A 21,898-nucleotide genomic window follows, 5' to 3' on the forward strand; every position below is an offset into this window, starting at 1 on the left:
TCGCTGTAGATTTTTGGGCAAAATGACTGATGTCCTTACAAAGTAGAATTGTGGCGCAAAGAATAAGCCATCATATGGATTTGTAGATGCAAAATTTAAAGAGTTATGATTTTTTAAAGGCAAAGAGGAAAAAAAGAAAATGCAAAAACGGAAAAACCCTCGGTCCTTAAGGGGTTAAAATTGAATAACTTAAATTAGTGCAAAGGTTAAGTGCTAAAAGTACAGTGTTTTTTTATGCATACATTTTCTGTTCCCATGTCAGTCATGTGTATCATCCTTAGCCAGTCCTGTAATGCTGGGACTTGTAGTTTTGGAATAGTTGGTGGTACAATGTCTGGATAACTCTTTTTTTGCAGCAGTGTAGCCTATAGCTCTGACAGTGCCCATTTAAATCTCCCCCACAATTTTTCCAAAAAATTCCACAAAATCTGCATATTGGGAGAAAAAAATAAGGAGGAGTTTTTTTTCCTTTGTGTGTTGCACTAAAACTCCCAGCATACCCGGACAGTCGAAGGCTGTCCGGGCATGCAAAGAGTTGTAGTTTTGCAACAGCTGGAGGCAAATTAGGTAAGAAACACTACTGTAGGAACCCTATACAGTGATCCCTCAACTTACAACGGCCTCAACATACAATAGTTTACACATACAATGGTCTTTTCTGGACCATTGTAAGTTGAAACCAGACTCAACATACAATGCTACGGACAGTGCAGATCTGTGAAATGTGTCAATGACTGGAAGAACCGACCAATCAGAATGGGCAATTTACTGGTAAAACACCTGTATTACTGAAGTGTATGCCTTGTCTGGTAGCGCCCTCTACAGTACAGGGAGGTATTACATGTTCTGTACTCTTTACCTGTACCAGAGTTACCTGCTCCTTTGGACACCAGGTGAGGGCGACTCCATTTTACTTTTTTAGGACACTGTGTGTACGGTACAGGACCCTGAACAAGCTCCTGTCCTCTTCATAGACAGGTGTTTCCCAAGCAGGGTGCCCCCAGCTGTTGCAAAACTACAACTCTCAGTATGCCCAGACAGCCTTTGGCTGTCCGGGCATGCTGGGAGTTGTAGTTTTGCAACAGCTGGAGGCTCCCTGTTTGGGAAACACTGACAAAGACAGTGATTTACAGCTTCCAGCAGATCCTTCTTACTTTTATATGTACGATCACTTTTTCCTATTTTTGGATGACATTTTGGTGCCTTTAGAATCAATTACCAGGTTTCCATAGAGTTCTGGTCTCAACATACAATGGTCGTCCTGGAACCAATTAATATGGTAACTTGAGGGAGCACTGTACTGCACGGAAGGAAGTTGCTGGGAGTTGTAGTTTTGCAACAGCTGGAGGCACATTAGGTGAGAAACAATACTGTAGGATCCCTATGCACCAAGTTGAATGTACAGTAATCTAGTGTAGCCATCCACCTCCTCTGCACCATGTTACTCTCAGTGCCCACAAGATGGCGCCCTCCTACACTACACCGCAGCAGCCTCTTTATTTCCATAGCGGGTGATGCGGGCTGCAGACTCTCTCCAGGAACCCGGGCTTGTCCCTTCCTCTCCTCAGCCCACACACACACCCAGGAGGGGAGCCACCCGCCATAACTCAGTCTTCTGCAACCGTACACACAGTGCGGCAAACCAGCATACAAGTCGTACAGCTGCTGTCTGTAAATGGTGGTGCGTGCACATCCCAGGATGCAGGTGCAGTGTACACAGTGTTATGTAATGGAGGAGGGGACACTTGTAATAAGTCTATTATGTGCAGCCTGTGTGATGTATAGAGGAGGATGCTGGACAATGTATGGAGGAGACAATGATCTCAGCAGCCTCCTCCCCGGGTGACAGGCTGTGTGGCCTGCACCATGTCTGCCCTCCCCACACTCCCATCTGCCGGCCCCTCCATTGGGTGATAAGCAGCAGGCTCACATTACCAGACGGAGAAAGGGAAGGGGGAAGGAGGCATTTTGGCGCTAAATCTCTGGCACCTCCCAAGTAGGAGGCTTCATGAATGGGAGGAGGAGGAGGGAGCTCCTGGGTCTCTTCTCCCGGTCTCCCCACCTTTCTCTCGGGTGTGTCAATTTTTTTTTTTTTTAAGTTAATAATATCCAACAGCTTCAAAGTGCATGCAGTGACAGAGTGCAGTGTGCAGGGAGAGAGGTGCACCTACACAGTGCAGTGTATAGGGAGAGGGGTGCAGTGACAGAGTGCAGTGTGCAGGGAGAGAGGTGCACCTACACAGTGCAGTGTATAGGGAGAGGGGTGCAGTGTGCAGGGAGAGAGGTGCACCTACACAGTGCAGTGTATAGGGAGAGGGGTGCAGTGTGCAGGGAGAGAGGTGCACCTACACAGTGCAGTGTATAGGGAGAGGAGTGCACTGACCGTGTATACTATGAAGTGTGCACCTACACAGTGCAGTATATAGTGTGCAGGGAGAGTATATAGTGTGCAGGGAGAGGGGTGCACTGACAGTATATAGTGTGCAGGGAGAGGGGCACAGTGACAGGACCAAGCTGGAGGAGTGACACAAGTCACTGGAGCAGCTCCAGGGGCAGACAGAGGTAAGACCAGCTCTGCTACATCTCCTTACCTGTCCTGTCCTCACTTGTTCCTTGGTCAATAATAATGTGTAATGTTTATGTTGTGTTTATCCTTTCCTGAGGTATAGCATGCAATGGGTGATATGTGCATTGTATATGTCATGTGCAATGCTTTATCCCGCTATGTGTAATGTGTTTATTGTATATATTCTGTCCTGTCCTGAGGTAAAGATTGCAATGTGTAATGTGTGTATTGTATATATTCTGTCCTGAGGTAAAGCATGCAATGTGTGTATTGTATATATTCTGTCCTGAGGTAAAGCATGCAATGTGTACAGTGTACATGACCTGTGCTATGGTATAACATAGTGTGTAATGTGTGCATTGTGTATGTCCTGAGGTAAAGCATGCAATGTGTAATGTGAATTGTATATATCCTTTCCTGAGGTATAGCATGCAATGGGTGCTATGTGCATTGTATATGTCATGTGCTATGCTTTATCCTGCTATGTGTAATGTGTGCATTGTATATATCCTGTCCTGTCCTGAGGTAAAGCATGCAATGTGTAATGTGTGTATTGTATATATCCTGTCCTGAGGTAAAGCATGCAATGTGTGTATTGTATATATCCTGTCCTGAGGTAAAGCTTGTAATGTGTGTATTGTATTTATCCTGTCCTGAGGTAAAGCTTGCAATGTGTAATGTGTGCATTGTATATATTCTGTCCTGAGGTAAAGATTGCAATGTGTACAGTGTATATGTCCTGTGCTATGGTATAGCATGCAATGTGTACAGTGTATATGACCTGTGCTATGGTATAACATACAGTGTGTAATGTGTGCATTGTGTATATATCCTTTCCTGAGGTATAGCAATAGGTGGTGCTCATTGTAAATGACCTGTACTATGGTATAGAAAACAATGTATAATGTATAACATTGTAAATGTCCTGTGCTATGGTATAGCATGCAATGTGTACATTCTATATGACCTGTGCTATGGTATAGCATGCAGTGGTTTGTTTGTGTAATGTGTACTGATGTATGTGTTTGTAATACATGTGATATAGCATGTAATGGGTTGTGTGTATGTAATACATGTGATATGATATAGCATGCAATGGGTTGTGTGTATGTAATACATGTGATATAGCATGTAATGGGTTGTGTGTATGTAATACATGTGATGTAGCATGTAATGGGTTGTGTGTTTAATACATGTGATATGATATAGCATGCAATGGGTTGTTCATGTGTAATTCATGTGCTATGGTTTTGGGGTGCAGTGGGTTGTGTATGTGTAGTACATGTGCTGTAATATAGCATGCATTGGGTTATGTTTGTGTAATGCATTCCCTGTGGTATTGTGTGCATTGGGTTATGTTTGTGTAATGCATTCCCTGTGGTATTGTGTGCATTGGGTTATGTTTGTGTAATGCATTCCCTGTGGTATTGTGTGCATTGGGTTGTGCATTGCATGTCCTGATGACTGCTGTGTGTATTGCTACAGGGTTAGTGCCTATTTGTGCAGGTTTGACAGCTGCAGTCATAACACTGGAGCTGCTAACTTCTCGCAGGGGTTCAGGCCAGGAGGGCATGTGGAAGTATTCAGGGCTATACCTATACATAGCACACACAAAAGCAGTCTCTCTGCATATACATCCATTCAGGAGTGCAGTGAGATCTGTTGGGTGGGAGTAGCTATTGAGTGGTGCAGAGTCCTTCTGGCAGTCCAGCCCTCTCTCTGTGCATCTCTCGGCTGCATCTCTATCCAGAAACACCCCCTGAACTGCATGGACCATTGGCAGCGTCACCTACTCTTCTTGCCATCTTCTAGCTTGGCCTTGCCTGCATGATTATCATTCTGACTGCGTTTTCTCCTCTTCTAGATAGTGGCCGTCTGGATCTGTGGATAAGTCATCTCTGGTTGTACGTTTGTATTGAGTGCTGAGGAGAGCTGGAAGATGCCCGGGGTGGTGAGCAAGAACCCGGACCTGGAGTTTGACTCCTTGCAGCCTTGTTTCTACCCAGACGAGGATGATTTTTATCTGTGTGGCCCGGACTGTGCCCCCCCAGGGGAAGACATCTGGAAGAAGTTTGAATTGCTCCCCACGCCTCCTCTTTCTCCAAGCCGAGCAGGGCTACAGAGTGACCCTCTGTCTCCTGGGCAGGGTCCCCTTCTAGATTATGGCTTACCAGGTGATGAGGACGCCTTGGACTGGGCATCGGAGTTGTTGCTGTTGCCTCCTGAAGCAGACTTGCTCGGGGGCTCCGGCTGGAGCACAGAGTTGGGTTTGTCCCCTGGCAACCTCAAGTCCATCATCATCCAGGACTGTATGTGGAGTGGCTTTTCTGCCAGGGAAAAGCTGGAAAGGGCAGTTAACGAAAAGCTGGGTAAAGCTGCAGGGATTGTAGAATCCGGAGCCCAGAACCAAACCGTTGCCACTTCTGCCAGTAACTTACCTGTGCACGGAGAGGATTTAAACAACCCTGCTTCTCATTGCGTAGATCCCGCTGTGGTTTTCCCTTTTCCCATCAACAAGGGAGAAAGCGGCAGAATTGGGCAAGCTAATCCTCCCATTAGTGCCATATCCACCGCTGTACCCTCCAGTGCACCAGCCAGAAGCTGCAGCCAGCCAAGCAGAACCAGTGCCAGCTCTGGAGACGACAGCCACAGTGAATCTGGTAAATACATTATTAATATTGCTTTATGGAACAGTTTTCTGGTGCCTGGCATTGGTAACACATGGAAATCTGAATGGTAGCATATGTTGTCATAGGTGTATATATCTATTTATTTCTAAGGGTGTACTCTATTTACTGTGGGTACAGTATAGCAGTGTGTCTGAATTGCCTAGGGACCTTCTCCTTTAGAGACTGGCATCTATGGTCAAAACATTGCAATATAAAGGATACAATTTGGCACAGAGGGTGCCCTGCGGGTAGTGGTAGACATCTGACAGGGTGTACACACTAATGTTTGTGGGTGTGTGCAGAAAGTGAGTTGTAAACTGCAGATATCATGTTAATACTTGTAGGCAATGCCCAGACTGGTGTGTCTCCAACCCAGCCACTTCTGTCTGCCAGGATGCTATGAATGGTCTCATGTCTTATGATTTATCCAGACGTGAGAAATTATTACACATAGTTCCCCATCAGATTTGCCTATCTCTATTTGCATTGCCAATTCTTAGTATTTCAGCCCTATAGCCAGTCTATTATTCTATTTAAGCCCATTATTCAATTTAATGCAGTATTGTTCCTCCGGGTCAAGATGGTCCATGTCTTTGCAAGATCAAATTTGCATTGTACAAGGTGATGCGGACGGTTTTTAGATGTCTCATCAATTTTGCAGCACATTTGAGATGAAATGAGACATTGAGTTGGGTCAAGGGCATGTTTTGCCCTCCGCCATCATCTTTGGAGGGCAACTCGTAGAAGATATGTCCATTTTAGTAAAATAGAAGCTCTCCAAACAGCTGACACAGTAACTTCAGCTCATAAAGTCCCTTTTTTTTCCCTCCCCTCTTTGACCTCTCTTCTACAAACCAGCATTGAAAAGAGTGCCTTGTTAGGGGCCAATCAACGGTGGCCTATTGAGCGCAGAGGCCACCAGATGGCGATGTTTTTTTGTTTTTAATTCCGAAAGGGTTCATTGAATTAAGGAGGACCTTTTTTTTTTTCTAAGGCAGCTGAAGCGGCAGACGGGGGTTGCTGTATATCTGAAAGGTAATCCTATCATGTTAGTTACTAGTAACAGATGCTTGGCAACTTAAAAAGCAGCTTCTCAGGCAGAATTACAACACCAGGCCATTTATCCTAGTGGCCTACTAACTGTAGCTGGGTAAAATGCTATGCAAAAAACATCACCGCTCAAGTGGACCTTGCTGGTCCTGACACTGTCTTGGTTGGGGGGCGAGGTTTATAGCCTCAGCCTAAGTGACCACTTGTTTAAAAATGAAACATTTGTGAACTTAATTTGTTTATTTCTTTTAAACTGTTGCCTTAATTGAATATTCAAATATTTCAAATTGTTATTGTAAAAAGATGATAATGAGCCAGAAAACTGTGATAAAGACACAGTAACAGGTCTTCATCTAAATTGGGGTTCTCAGCAGAGCCCCCTTATGGCCGGATTAATATTAAAAACTAAATTTGAAAAAACTTATCTATTGAATTTTTTGTTTGAGTTTTCATTAACATTTATTTAGATTTTTTTTTTGTAACATTTAAAAAATAATTTATTTTGCCTTTTTTTTTTTTAAAGTAACACTGAATAATTTTGCACATTTGTAGAATTATAGTCATAAACTGGCTAAAAACCTCCTTTTCTTGTTTGTGCCTTGACAGCTCCAAGGAAGCACTTCCTCACAACAGCTGTCTTATTGGCTAGAAACCAAATCTCTGGCTTAAAGGGGCCTACAGATAACCAGCAGCACATTATGCCTCGAAACAAACCCAGTGATTGTGTCTGGCTTTCCCTATCACCAAGGCAGACAATTTGTCAACCCCCCCCCCCCCCCCCATGTACAGCAAATCTCGGGTTTGCTCTTTTTATTGAGCCTGTATCTAACCATACAATTTGTTCTACTGTATTTAATCCGTGTAGCGGAGGGTGTGGCTCGGTGGACAGCTTGGTGTGTTTGACAAGGTTACGTATTTTATTGAGCAAAAATAGTCCATATGAGAATTTTTAGTGTTGGTTGAATTAGGTTTAGTTTTTTGAGATGTGACCACTTTGCTAATTTATTATTTTTCTTAGTTTGTTGACTTTATCTGTATACATGGTAACACCTTTTTGTTTTTCTTTGGTCAGATGATGAGGAAGATGATGAAGAGGAAGATGACGAAGAGGAAGAGATTGATGTTGTCACAGTGGAGAAAAGGCGTACATTATCCAACAGGCCTGCTACTTGCCCGGCAGTGCTGCGCTCTAAATCCACCGCCAATCTTGTCTCCGGGAAGAACCTTCCCACTGAACTTATCCTTAAGCGATGCGCTCCAGTGCACCAACAACACAACTACGCTGCGCCATCTCCCTATGTAGAGACAGAAGAGGTTGCTCCGCCTCAAAAAAAGCAGAAGAACGAAACTCCCCGCGTGGTAAAAAATGTGGTACAACCAAAGGCTAAAAGCTCCAGTCCTCGTAACTACGACTCGGAAGACAGCGAGAGGCGACGCAACCACAACATCCTAGAGCGCCAGCGTCGCAACGACTTGAGGTCCAGCTTTCTCACTTTAAGGGACCATGTACCCGAACTTATTAAAAACGACAAAGCCGCTAAAGTTGTCATACTCAAAAAAGCCACCGAATACGTTCATTCCCTTCAGGCCGACGAGCAAAGATTGTTACAGGAGAAAGAAAAACTTCAGTTCCGACAGCAGCAGCTCCTCAAGAAAATCGAGAATGCACGGACTTGCTAGACTTTGTTCTTTTTACTCTATCTCTTTCTGAACTGTCACTGCCACTTTGCACAATTTTTGATTCTTCAAAGCAAAACGAGAAAAAAAATAACGAGAAGTGTTTTTTTGACAATACGAATGTTGGTTTACTTTCCAATCCAGTTCACTCTGCAGTTGAAGATAAAAAAAAAAAAAATTGGATTTCCTGTTTTTATATGTTTTAGTTTTGTCATTGTTTCAAAAAAAGAACCGGATACGTTTTTGGTTGCTGAGTTGAGTAGACTGCCAAATGATTGACTGTTTTATTATATTTTTATTTTTTTTATTTTTGCTATACACTTTTTGTAATTTTTTTTCCATGTTGTGCGCATTTTTGAGCTGCTGATCACATCTGTTTTTGTAAGATTCATTCAGTTTTCTTGTTTATGGTGCTCATTGTAACTGATGTTACTATTCTGGGGTTAGCACTTGTACCTCTGGAGAAACCTCTGTATATACCATTAATACTTGCCTTTTTTGTGCAACTTTCTGGGGCTATTCTGGGTAGCTCTCACTACCGATATTTAGACTGGAAGTTCAGACCCAAGTACTGTAACGCCTCAATGTTTGAGGAGCATGTTTTGTATACAAATATATTGTTAATCTCTTGTACTGGACTAATTCTTACACTGCCTGTATACTTTAGTATGATGCTGATACATAACTAAATTTGATACTTATATTTTCGTATGAAAATGAGTTGTGAAAGTTTTGAGTAGATATTTACTTTATCACCTTTTTGAACGGAGAACTTTTGTAAAGAAAAGTATTATATATGCCTTTTTATTTCTTAGCCTGTTTCGTTGGTCCTTTTACTCGTGTTTTTTTTTTTTTTTAATTGTATTTGTTCATGTCTTGTTTGGAGCATAGAACCGGAACGTTTCAGAGTTCTGTGTATGTTTTTTGTTTGTTTATTCATTCTTTTTTTTCAACCTATGTACATTTTTTTTAGTGCTTTTTTTTCTTCTAGCACTTTGAAATACCTCATGTTTATGAAAATAAATAGCAGCAAATGTTAATGTCTGTGTTTGTTATTCTGTAGAGAGATGAGGATGTTCTTTTCCAAGGAAACATTGTCTTCAAAATGGCTACCACCACTGGTTGTCACCCTGTGAATGCTTAAAGGAGAAGTTTCACTTGATAAAATTTCTGACATGTCACATCACTATGTCATAAGTTTTAATCTGTGGGATTGGGTAAGAAGATTCTTAGTGATCACTAGAATAAAGGGGCAGAAGTGCTCGGCTGAGTGCAGTGTCCCTTTGTCTTTTCTGTAGCTGTGAAATTGTTATCTTACAAAGGGCAGCATATTAAACTGACAGATCTACTTTTTAAAGTGTTCCTATTGTCAAAACTTAAAACTTGTCAAAAGTTTTGATCTTTTGGGGTCTGGGTGCTGAGATCCCTACTGATCACTAGACCATAAGAACAGAAGCATTCGGCTGAGTGCTGTGTCTTTGTTTTTCTGCTTAGCTCGGTTTGTGGAAACGGTGAGTATGTACAGATTTGCAGAAAGTTTCATAGACTTTTATTGAGGTAGATTGCTTGCTCTGCAGGAAAACTAAGGGATACAATGCTCAGTTGAGCTCTTCTGTCCCTTCATTCTATCAATTGGTTACAAAACGCACAAAAAAACTACACTGCTCTAAAAAATAAAGGGGACACTGAACACAACGTAACTCCAAGTCAATCACACTTCTGTGAAATCACACGGTCCACTCAGGAAGCAACACTGACTATCAATTTCACATGCTATTGTGCAAATGGAACAGACAACAGGTGGAAATTATAGGCAATTAGCAAGACACCTCCACAAAGTGGTTCTGCAGGTGGTGACCGCAGACCACTTCTCAGTTCCTATGCTTCCTGGCTGAAGTTTTGGTCACTTTTAAATGCTGGCGGTGGCTCAGGTAGTGCAGCTCATCCAGGATAGCACATCAATGCAAGCTGTTGCAAGAAGGTTTGCAGTATCTGTCAGCGTAGTGTCCAGAGCATGGAGGCGCTACCAGGAGACAGGGCAACAGCCCAGCAGCAGGACCGCTACCTCCGCCTTTGTGCAAGGAGGAGCACTGCCAAAGCCCTAAAGAATGACCTCCAGCAGGCCACAAATGTGCATATGTCCACTCAAACGGTCAGAAACAGACTTCATGAGGGTGGTATGAGGGCCCGACATCTACAGGAGGGGGTTGGGATTACAGCCCAACACTGTGCAGGATGTTTGGCATTTGCCGGAGAACACCAAGATTGGCAAATTTTCCACTGGCGTGCTGTGATCTTCCCAGATGAAAGCAGGTTCACAGTGAGCACATGTGAGAGTCTGGAGATGCTGTGGAGAACGTTCTGCTGCCTGCAACATCCTCCAGCATGACCAGTATGGCGGTGGGTCAATAATGGTGTGGGGTGGCATTTCTTTGGGGGGTTGCACAGCCCTCTATGTGCTTGCCAGCGGTAGCCTGACTGCTATTAGGTACCGAGATGAGATCCTCAGACTCCTTGTGAGACCATATGCTGGTGCGGTTAGCCCTGGGTTCTTCCTAATACAAGACGACGTGTCAGCAGTTCCTGCAAGATGAAGGCATTGATGCTATGGACTGGCCCGCCCATTCCCCAGACCAGAATCCGTTTGAGCCCATCTGGGACATCATGTCTCGCTCCATCCACCAATGCCATGTTGCACCACAGACTGTCCAGGAGTTGGTGGATGCATTATTCCAAGTCTGGTAGGACATCCCTCAGGAGACCATCCGCCACCTCATCAGGAGCATGCCCAGGTGTTGTAGGGAGATCATACGGGCACGTGGAGGCCACACACACTACTAAGCCTCATTTTGACTTGTTTAAGGACATTACATCAAAGTTGGATCATCCTGTAGTGTGGTTTTCCACTTTGATTTTGAGTGTGATTCCATATGTGATTCCATAACCTTCATGGGTTGATACATTTGATTTCCATTGATAATTTTTGTGTGATTTTTTTGTCAGCACATTCAACTCTGTAAAGACAAAAGTATTTCATACGATTAGTTCATTCATAGGATGTGTCATCTTAGTGTTCTGTTTATTTTTTTGAGCAGTGTATATACGCTTGATATCATTGTGAATATAGTTTCCTTAAAGGGGTATTCCAGGAAAAAAACTTTTTTATATATATCAACTGGCTCCAGAAAGTTAAAAAGATTTGTAAATTACTTCTATTAACAAATCTTAATCCTTTCAGTACTTATGAGCTTCTGAAGGTAAGGTTGTTGTTCTTTTCTGTTTAAGTGCTCTCTGATGACACCTGTCTCGGGAAACGCCCAGTTTAGAAGAGGTTTGCTATAGGGATTTGTTTCTAAACTGGGCGTTTCCCGAGACAGGTGTCATCAGAGAGGATTTAGACAGAAAAGAACAACCTTAACTTCAGAAGCTCATAAGTACTGAAAGGATTAAGATTTGTTAATAGAAGTAATTTACAAATCTTTTTAACTTTCTGGAGCCAGTTGATATATATAAAAAAGTTTTTTCCTGGAATACCCCTTTAAGGCTAGGATTCCACTGAGGTTTTTGCATTGCATTTTATTTTAGGCTTAAAAATGCCAGAAAAGCTGACAGTTATTTTCCCTGCATTTTTGCGTTTTTTTTCTGGCATTTTTGCCTATGAGTGGAAATGGAATTTTTGGCCCATTTGGCATTTTTTTAAATTTGTTGGGTGCAAAAAAAAAAAAGATGCAGTGGAGATGGAAAAAATTATTTAACGAAATTTTATAAGGAAATTTTTATTTTTATACAGGAACCAATTTGTGTGGGTGGGCAGGGACCTAAAAAAAAGTAGAAAGGGACCATTTAAATGTAAAAATGTTTTTTATAATTTTTTATTATTAGCAATGTGTTTAATAAAGTGTGTGTGTGTGTGTGTTTCACTTTTTCTTTTCGCTTTTTTAAATTTTTTAGGTAGTACTATTACTCCCAGCATGGAACAGACTGATCCGTGATGGGAATGGTAGTACCTTTACTAAAAGACAGATCGCTCTGGGTGTCACTCCTGACACCCGATGCGATTATCTATTGCAGTGATGGAGCGGCTTTTTCCTGCGCTCGCATCTCTGCACTGTACTCCGGCCGGCCAGTGATGTGAATAGAATTTCACAACACTCATTCATTTTTTCCGCCCAGAATGGTGATTGGCCGGATGGTGTCAGCCAATCACAGCTCTCAGCGGGAAATATGAATGAGTGATGTGAATTTCTATTCACATCACTGGCCGGCTAGAGCATAGTGCAGACACGAGCGCAGGATGATAGCTAGGACGATCACAATGGGTGTCAGGAGTGTCACTTCTGACACCTGTTGCGATCGATCTATTAATGCAGGTACTACAGCTCCCAGCATGGAGCAGAGTGTGCTCCATGTTGGGAGCAGTAGTACCTGCAGTTATGGAAAGATCACAGCGGGTGTCACTCCTGACACCTGTTGTGATCGTCCTGTATAATGTATAGATGCGGCCACTCTTCTATGGTCCCCTGCACTGCCGTATATTCAGCTATTCATTTTTCTCACTGACAGTTGTGATTGGCTGGAACCATCTGGCCAATCACAGCTCTCTGTGGGAAATATGAATCTGTGATGTGAATAACTACACATGGCAGAACATAGTGAAGGACAGGGGAGAAGAGCGGCCGTGCTGCCGGCTTCTATACATTATATAGGAGGATCGTAACGGGTGTAAGAAATGACACCCAGGGTGATCTGTCTATGAGTACAGGTACTACTATTCCCATCATGAAACAGTCTGTACTACCTAAAAAATGTAAAAAAATTCCGAAAAAAAAGTGGCTACTCCGGTGGAAAACATATATATATTTTTTTTATCAACTGGTGCCAGAAAAGTAAACAGATTTGTAAATGACTTCTGTTAAAAAATCTTTACCCTTCCAGTACTTTTTTTTGCTGCTGTATACTACAGAGGAAATTCTAGTCTTTTTGAATTTCTTTTTTGTCTTGTCCACAGTGCTCTCTGCCAACACTTCTGTCCGTGTCAGGAACTGTCCAGAGCAGCATAGGTTTGCAATGGGGATTTTTCCTGATATGGGCATCAGGTGTCAGCAGAGGGAACTGTAGACAAATAAGAAATTCAAAAAGAAAAGAATGTCCCCTGTAGCATACAGCTGCTAAAAAGTACTGGAAGGGTAAAGATTTTTTTTAATAGAAGTAATTTACAAATCTCTTTAACTTTCTGCCACCAGTTGATTTAAAACATTTTTTTTCCACCGGAGTACCCCTTTTAGCTAAATAAATTTTAAAAATATATTATTTTTACATTTAAAGGGCCCCTTTCTACATTTTTATTACTGTTGGCTACATTTTTAGTTCCCTGCTTGCCCACGTAAATTGATCCATGTTTAAAAATTTATAAAAATTTTGTTATAAAAAATATACATTTCGTTAAATACAATTTTTTCCATCATTACTGTATTTTTATTTTTTATTTAAAGGGGTACTCCGGTGCTTAGACATGTTATCCCCTATCCAAAGGATAGGGGATAAGATGCCTGATTGTGGGAGTCCCGCCGCTGGGGATCCCCGTGATCTTGCACGCGGAACCCTGTTTGTAATCAGTCCCCGGAGTGTGTTCGCTCTAGGACTGATTACCAGCGACTACAGGGCGGGCGGTGTGTGACGTAACGCCTCCGCCCCCCTGTGAAGTCATGCTCCACCCTTCAATGCAAGCCTACAGGAGGGGGTGTGACAGCTATCACACCCCCTCCCGTATGCTTGCATTGAGGGGCGGAGCGTTACGTCACACGCCGCCGGCCCGGTGGTCGCCTGTAATCAGTCCCGGAGCGAACATGCTACGGAGACTGATTACAAACGGGGTGCCGTGTGCAAGAGAACGGGGGTCCCCAGCGGCGGGACTCCTGCGATCAGGCATCTTATCCCCTATCCTTTGGATATGGGATAAGATGTCTAAGCACCGGAGTACCCCTTTAATGGTACCCTATGAAATTTTTATAAAAAAGAATCTCCATCCCTTTTTTGGATCACTAAAGTCCCAAAAAAATAAAAAACGCCTGCAAAAATGCCAAAGTTAAAAGCCACATGGCGTTTTTCTTGGTGTTTTTTCACTCCCATAGACTTCTATGGGAGGAAAACTCTCAAGATTTCTGTGAAAAAAATGCCATACTCGTTTTTGAAAACCAGTCTTTGAGCCCAAAATAGCTGAAAAACGCCCAAAGGATAAAAAAAAAACGCCAAGTGGATCTGGCATTTTGCAGTATACGATTGACTTGAAGCTAACATCTGCCCGCTGCGTTTTTTCACATAAAAAAACGCAGTGCGGCAAAATGGGCGTTTTTTTCGGCATTTTTGCGTGAAAAATCTTAGTGGAATTCCAGCCTAATATGGGTTTCTGAGACTTTATGACTGATGGCTTAGCTGATGCCATCAGTCACTGATTGGTGATGGGAGCTGAGCTGCTGTTACCTAGCCCCACCACTATACAATGAAAGGTGGAGGGCTTCTCGCCTCATATACTGTATAGTGTGAGGCACTGATCAGCAGGGTGTCGGGAGTTGATGGGCTTAAGTCCCAGAAAACCCATGTTTTTCCCAGGGCTTGTTCACACGAGCGTATTTCTTTTCAAACTCGCAGTGGATTTCCCGCTGCGAGTTTGAAAAGGGGCGGGGTATCCATGGGCTACCTGCAGCAGATTTTCGCCAGCGTAATCTCCGCTGTTGAAAATCCATCGCAGACCCTATTGACTCTAATGGGGTCTGCGTTGAAATCTGCTGTGGGTAGCGCACGGAGACCCCTCCTCTTTTAACACTCGCAGTGGGAGATCCGCTGAGAGTTTGAAAAGAAATCCACTTGTGTGAACGAGCCCCAAGCGTGTTTTCAGACATACCGGATCCATATTTGCGGATCTGCAGTTGTAAAATCCGCAGTTGCATATTATACAAAGCCGTCAAAAATATACAGTGATTCCTCAACTTACAATGGCCTCAACTTACAATAGTTTCAGCATACAATGGTCTTTTCTGGACCATTGTAAGTTGAAACAAGACTCAACATACAATGCTACAGACAGTCCAGATCTGTGAAATGTGTCAATGGCAGGAAGAACTGACCAATCAGAATGGGCATTCACTAGTAAAACCCCTGTATTACTGAACCGTATGCACTGGCTGATGTCTGGTAGCGCCCCCCTACAGTATAGGGAGGTATTACATGTTCTGTACTCTTTACCTGTGCCAGGATTAGCTGCTCCTTAGGACACCAGATGAGGGTGACTCCATGTTACTTTTTTTAGGACATTGTGTACTGTACAGGACCCCGAAGAAGCTCCTGTCCTCTACATAGACCAGTGTTTCCCAAGCAGGGTGGCCCACGCTGTTGCATAACTACAACTCCCAGCATGCCTGGACAGCATGCTGGGAGTTGTAGTTTTGCAACAGCTGGAGGCTCCCTGAGGAGCGTAACAAGGGGTACAGTGAGCATTTGCCCCCCACTGGTGTCTGACAGATCTTTGGAACAGTTGGCTGTACAAGTTTTAATTTTCACGGACCACTGTTCCAAAGATCCGTCAGACACCTGTGGGGGGTAAATTCTCACTGCACCCCCTCATTACATTCCGTGAGGGGTGTCGTTTCCGAAATGGGGTCACGTGGGTTTTTTTTTTTTTTGCGTTTGTCAAAACCGCTGTAACAATCAGCCACCCCTGTGCAAATCACCTCAAATGTACATGGTGCACTCTCCCTTCTGGGCCTTGTTGTGCGCCCCCAGAACACTTTGCGCCCACATATGGGGTATCTCCGTAGTCGGGAGAAATTGCATTACAAATTTTGGGGGCTTTTTTGCCTTTTACCTCTTGTGAAAATGTAAAGTATAGGGCAACATCAGCATGTTACTCCATGTTACTTTTTTTAGGACATTGTGTACTGTACAGGACCCCGAAGAAGCTCCTGTCCTCTACATAGACCAGTGTTTCCCAAGCAGGGTGGCCCACGCTGTTGCATAACTACAACTCCCAGCATGCCTGGACAGCATGCTGGGAGTTGTAGTTTTGCAACAGCTGGAGGCTCCCTGCTTGGGAAACACTGACATAGACAGTGATTTACAGCTCCCAGCAAATCTTTCTTTCTTTTATATGTAAGGACTTGCTTTATCTGTATTAGTTATCTACTTATTTTTCTTTAACCCCTTCAGGACCAAGCCCATTTTGGCCTTAAGAACCAGTGTGTTTTTTGCACATCTGACCACTGTCACTTTAAACATTAACTCTGGAATGCTTTTAGTTATTATTCTGATTCTGAGATTGTTTTTTCGTGACATATTCTACTTTAACATGGTGGTAAATTTTTGTGGTAACTTGCATCCTTTCCTTGTGAAAAATCCTAAAATTTGATGAAAAATTTGAACATTTTACATTTTTCTAACTTTGAAGCTCTCTGCTTGTAAGGAAAATGTATATTACAAATAAAAAATGTTTTTATTCACATATACAATATGTCTACTTTATGTCTGCATCATAAAATTTATGTGTTTTTACTTTTGGAAGACACCAGAGGGCTTCAAAGTTCCGCAGCAATTTTCCAATTTTTCACAAAATTTTCAAACTCACTATTTTTCAGGGACCAGTTCAGGTTTGAAGTGGATTTGAAGGGTCTTCATATTAGAAATACCCCACAAAAGACCCCATTATAAAAACTGCACCCCCCAAAGTATTCAAAATGACATTCAGTCATCATTTTAACCCTTTAGGTGTTTCACAGGAATAGAAGCAAAGTGAAGGAGAAAATTCACAATCTTAATTTTTTACACTCGCATGTTCTTGTAGACCCAATTTTTTACTTTTTACAAGGGGTAAAAGGAGAAAATGTATACTTATATTTGTAGCCCAATTTCTCTCGAGTAAGCACATACCTCATATGTCTATGTAAAGTGTTCGGCAGGCGCAGTAGAGGGCTCAGAAGGGAAAGAGCGACAAGGGGATTTTGGAGAGTACGTTTTTCTGAAATGGTTTTTGGGGGGCATGTTGCATTTAGGAAGCCCCTATGGTGCCAGAACAGCAAAAAAACCTCACATGGCATACCATTTTGGAAACTAGACCCCTTGAGAAACGTAACAAGGAATAAAGTGAGCCTTAATACCCCACAGGTGTTTCACGACTTTTGCATATGTAAAAAAAAAAAATTTTTTTTTTTCCACTAAAATGTGTGTTTCCCCCCAAATTTCACATTTTTGCAAGGGTTAATAGCAGAAAATACCCCCCCCCCCCAAAAAAAAAAAAATTTGTAACCTCATCTCTTCTGAGTATGGAGGTACCCCATAAGTTGACCTGAAGTGCACTATGGGCGAACTACAATGCTCAGAAGAGAAGGAGTCATATTTGGCTTTTTGAGAGCAAATTTTGCTCGGGGGGCATGTCACATTTAGGAAGCCCCTATGGTGCCAGGACAGCAAAAGAAAAAACACATGGCATACTATTTTGGAAACTAGACCCCTTGAGGAATGTAACAAGGAATCAAGTGAGCCTTAATACCCCACAGGGGTTTCACGACTTTTGCATACGTAAAAAAAAAAAAATGTCCCTAAAATGTGTGTTTCCCCCAAAAAATTTCACATTTTTGCAAGGGTTAATAGGGGAAGCCCCTATGGTGCAAGGACAGCAAAATAACCCCCACATGGCATACCATTTTGGACACTAGACCCCTTGAGGAGCGTAACAAGGGGTACAGTGAGCATTTGCCCCCCACTGGTGTCTGACAGATCTTTGGAACAGTGGGCTGTACAAGTTTTCATTTTCACGGACCACTGTTCCAAAGATCCGTCAGACACCTGTGGGGGGTAAATTCTCACTGCACCCCTCATTACATTCCGTGAGGGGTGTCGTTTCCGAAATGGGGTCACGTGGGGTTTTGTTTTTTTTGCGTTTGTCAAAACCGCTGTAACAATCAGCCACCCCTGTGCAAATCACCTCAAATGTACATGGTGCACTCTCCCTTCTGGGCCTTGTTGTGCGCCCCCAGAACACTTTGTGCCCACATATGGGGTATCTCCGTAGTCGGGAGAAATTGCATTACAAATTTTGGGGGCTTTTTTCCCTTTTACCTCTTGTGAAAATGTAAAGTATAGGGAAACATCAGCATGTTAGTGTAAAAAAGTAAAAATTTTTACACTAACATTCTGGTGTAGACCCACACATTTCCTTTTCATGAGGGGTTAAAGAAGAAAATACCCCCCAAACCTTGTAAGGCAATTTCTCCCGAGTACGGAGATACCCCATATGTGACCCTAAACTGTTGCCTTGAAATACGACAGGGCTCCAAAGTGAGAGCGCCATGTGCATTTGAGGCCTAAATTAGGGATTTGCATAGGGGTGGACATAGGGGTATTCTACGCCAGTGATTCCCAAACAGGGTGCCTCCAGCTGTTGCAAAACTCCCAGCATGCGTGGACAGTCAACGGCTGTCCGGCAATATTGGGAGTTGTTGTTTTTCAACAGCTGGAGGCTCTGCTTTGGAAACAGTGGTGTACCGGACGTTCTTATTGGGGGAGGGGGGCTGTGTAGGGGTATGTGTATATGTAGTGTTTTTAACTTTTTATTTTATTTTGTGTTGGTGTAGTGTAGTGTTTTTAGGGTACAGTCACATGGGCGGGGGATTACAGCGAGTTTCCCAGCGCAAAATTTGCTGCATCTCAAACTTGCAGCGAGAAACCCACTGTAAAAGCCTCGCCCATGTGAATGTACCCTGTACATTCACAGGGGGGGGGGGGGGGTGCACCAGCTGTTGCAAAACCACAACTCCCAGCATGCATGGTCTGTTTGTGCATGCTGGGAGTTATAGTTTCGCAACAGCTGGAGGCACACAGGTTAGGAAACACTAAGTTAGAAACAGACAATGTTTCCCAACCAGTGAGTCTCCAGTTGTTGCAAAACTACAACTCCCAGCATGCCCAGACAGCTGAAGGGCATGCTGGGAGTTGTAGTTCGGCAACATCTGAAGGGCCAGATTTTGCTGAACTAAAACTCCCAGCATGCCCGGACAGTCAGTGCATACTGGGAGTTGTAGTTTTGCAACAGCTGGAAGAGCACAGATTGGAGACCATTATACAATGGTCTCCAAACTGGGGCCCTCCAGATGTTGCAAAACTACAACTCCCAGCATGCATGGTCTGTTAGTGCATGCTGGGAGTTATAGTTTTGCAACAGCTGGAGGCACACATGTTAGGAAACACTGAGTTAGAAACAATGTTTCCCAACCAGTGTGTCTCCAGTTGTTGCAAAACTACAACTCCCAGCATGCCCAGACAGCTGAAGGGCATGCTGGGAGTTGTAGTTCGGCAACATCTGAAGGGCCAGATGTTGCTGAACTAAAACTCCCAGCATGCCTGGACAGTCAGTGCATGCTGGGAGTTGTAGTTTTGCAACAGCTGGAAGAGCACAGATTGGAGACCATTATACAATGGTCTCCAAACTGGGGCCCTCCAGATGTTGCAAAACTACAACTCCCAGCATGCCCAGACAGCCAAAGGCTGTCTAGGCATGCTGGGAGTTGTAGTCTTCAGACTCCTAGAAGCAGCAGTGAAGATCTTCACTGCTGCTTCTGAGGACCATATACTCACCTGCCGGTCCCGTCGCTGCTCGTCCACGTGGCCGGTCCCGCGCTGCTCCTCGGTCCCGCCACTGCTCCGGGTAAGGCCGCCGTTCCCCTCCTGTTCCCCCCCTATGCTGCAGGTTCCCGCGAGCCCCCGCAGCCATCGTCCCCCGTTCTGCCCGACTTCCAGGGGCGGGCAGTGCGGGGGATCTGAACTTTCACCCCAGATCACTGTGATTGGTCCACAGGGACCAATCACAGTGATCGCTGACCAGGACCATCAATGGATGGTCCTGGGGGGTGAAGCAGAAGTTGTCCCCTGCTGAAAACAGCGGGACTTCTGCCAGTTAACCCGTGCGATGCTGTGCATCGCCGGGTTAACTGAATGTCATTTATAAACGTCGGGATGCGCGAACGCACTGCACAACCCGGCGTTTATATATGACATTCTGCGGGAAGGGGTTAATTCTCACTTTTTCCTATTTTCTGATGACATTTTGGGGGCTTTAGAACCAATTACCAGGTTTCCATAGAGTTCTGGTCCCAACATACAATGGTCGTCCTGGAACCAATTAATATTGTAACTTGAGGGACCACTGCATAAGAATTGTCTTGCAAAATCTTCTATGTGCTGTGGATTTAATGCTGTTAAATTAATACAAATAAATAAACAGCATCAAATCCGCAGTGTATACAGGATGTGTGACTGTACTCTAACAAGCCCTTTTTACCACATAATTAAATCTGAAAATGAGCGATGGAGCCAACCCTACAGTAAACCTGGCAGCAAAATAGAACGGAGTTGCTACATATAGATTTATTGCTAGACTTTTTCAAAAAAATAAAAATAAAACATGTATGGTGTATACTTGGTAAGACTAGGTTCACATCTGCAGTGCGGCACACTCTCTATCACAGAGTCCACTCAACAGCTGTAAATCTACCAGGCCCTTCTGCTGCCTCATGGTGCCTATACTCACCTCCAGCGCACCTGCAGTCACGGCGGACTGGCCTACCGGGACACTGGGAGAATTCCCGGTAGGCCGCCCACCCTGTGGCCGACCCACACCCGCATCTTATGTTTGACCAGCGGAAACTACCTAAGGGTGCATGCACACCACGTTTTTTGCTATACAGTTCCCGTATACGGTTTCAAGTTAAACACCGTATGTCAAAAGCATCATGCGGTTTAGTCCATTTTGCGTCTTATATGGTTTTGTCAGTTTTTTTACCCATACCCAAAGCCGTAGACTACCACGTTTTTTGGTCTGGGAAAAAAAAGCGTATTAAACCGTATTAAACATGGGAACTGTACAGAACCGTATGTACGTACGGTTCCATCCGGTTTGCACCATCCTCTTTTTGACTTTGCATTTTTTTTTCTTGCAATTTCAATTCAAACAAGTGAAACTTTATTCAAAATGGAGTGAAAAGTTAAAAATGTATACTTTTTTTTTCTTAAAAAACGAATGCAACCAACTGTATACAGTTTTTAACCATATACAGGATTAGATTTGTACACACGTTTTGATACTGTTTGGTCCGGTTTTGAGGAATCCGTTTTTCATCAGAAGCCTGATACGTGCAAAAACGTGGTGTGAATCCTAAGGCTGGGTTCACACCACGTTTTTGCAATACAGTTCCTGTATTCATTTTCAATTTGAAAACTGTATGATAAATAATGCATCCAGTTTTGCATCTTGTACGGTTTTGTTCATTTTTTTCCAGTATCCAAAACCGTAGCCTACCATGGTTTTTGGTCTGGGTGAAAAACCGTATTGAAACCGTATACTTTTTTTTTTAACATGGAGTAAATGGGAACCGTACATAACCGTATGTGCTTACGGTTCCATCCGGTTTGCACCATAAGGTTTTTGACTATTCACAGTCTTTTTCTTGGAATTTCAATCAAACAAGTGAAACTTTATTCATAAGGGAGTGAAAAGTTAAAAACGTTTTCTTAAAAAAATGATGCAACTGGACATAATTTTTCAAACTGTATACGAGTTAAAATTTGTACACATCTTTTAATACAGTTTAGTCAGGTTTTGAGGAATCCGTTTTTCATCAAAAACCTGATACTGGAACTGTATTGCAAAAACGTGGTGTGAATCTAGCCTTACTCTGTTATATTGGCATAGTGATGCTGAAAGCTGCTTCTGTGTGATGTGACAGAGAGAGACCGTGCATGCACCAGAATTGTGGAGGAGTCATGCAGCCACCAGAGTGCAGCCCGCACGGTCCTCCTACTCACACAGTAATGGGGCTTCATTATCTTGCTATACTCTGAGCAGGAGGACATCTGTGTGTGAGTCGGCTGTGTCGCTCTTAGCTGTCATGCA

At 43.3% G+C, this 21,898-nt stretch overlaps 1 protein-coding gene across 3 annotated transcripts; it reads left to right on the forward strand.

The window, feature by feature from the left end:
• Positions 1–1,580: 1,580 nt before the first annotated feature.
• Positions 1,581–11,126, forward strand: MYCN (MYCN proto-oncogene, bHLH transcription factor). 3 transcript variants are annotated; one of them, XM_056564226.1, is made up of 3 exons: positions 1,581–1,705; positions 4,431–5,226; positions 7,358–11,126. In XM_056564226.1, the coding sequence occupies exons 2-3, from the start codon at positions 4,506–4,508 to the stop codon at positions 7,963–7,965; spliced, it is 1,329 nt and encodes a 442-aa protein (XP_056420201.1). In that variant the 5' UTR covers positions 1,581–1,705; positions 4,431–4,505; the 3' UTR covers positions 7,966–11,126. The 3 variants fall into 3 exon arrangements, with proteins under 3 accessions (XP_056420201.1, XP_056420200.1, XP_056420199.1); XM_056564225.1 differs by lacking the exon at positions 1,581–1,705 and adding an exon at positions 1,979–2,073; XM_056564224.1 differs by lacking the exon at positions 1,581–1,705 and adding an exon at positions 2,113–2,562.
• Positions 11,127–21,898: the final 10,772 nt, after the last annotated feature.

Source organism: Hyla sarda, chromosome 3 (assembly GCF_029499605.1).
Source record: "Hyla sarda isolate aHylSar1 chromosome 3, aHylSar1.hap1, whole genome shotgun sequence".
Taxonomy (NCBI): Eukaryota; Metazoa; Chordata; class Amphibia; order Anura; family Hylidae; genus Hyla; species Hyla sarda.

Excerpts from the sequence above, each read along its gene's own strand:
- MYCN (XM_056564226.1), top strand. The coding sequence starts at position 4,506 with ATGCCCGGGGTGGTGAGCAAGAACCCGGACCTGGAGTTTGACTCCTTG. Across the intron at positions 5,227-7,357 it reads CGACAGCCACAGTGAATCTG|ATGATGAGGAAGATGATGAA; the intron begins GTAAATACATTA and ends TTCTTTGGTCAG.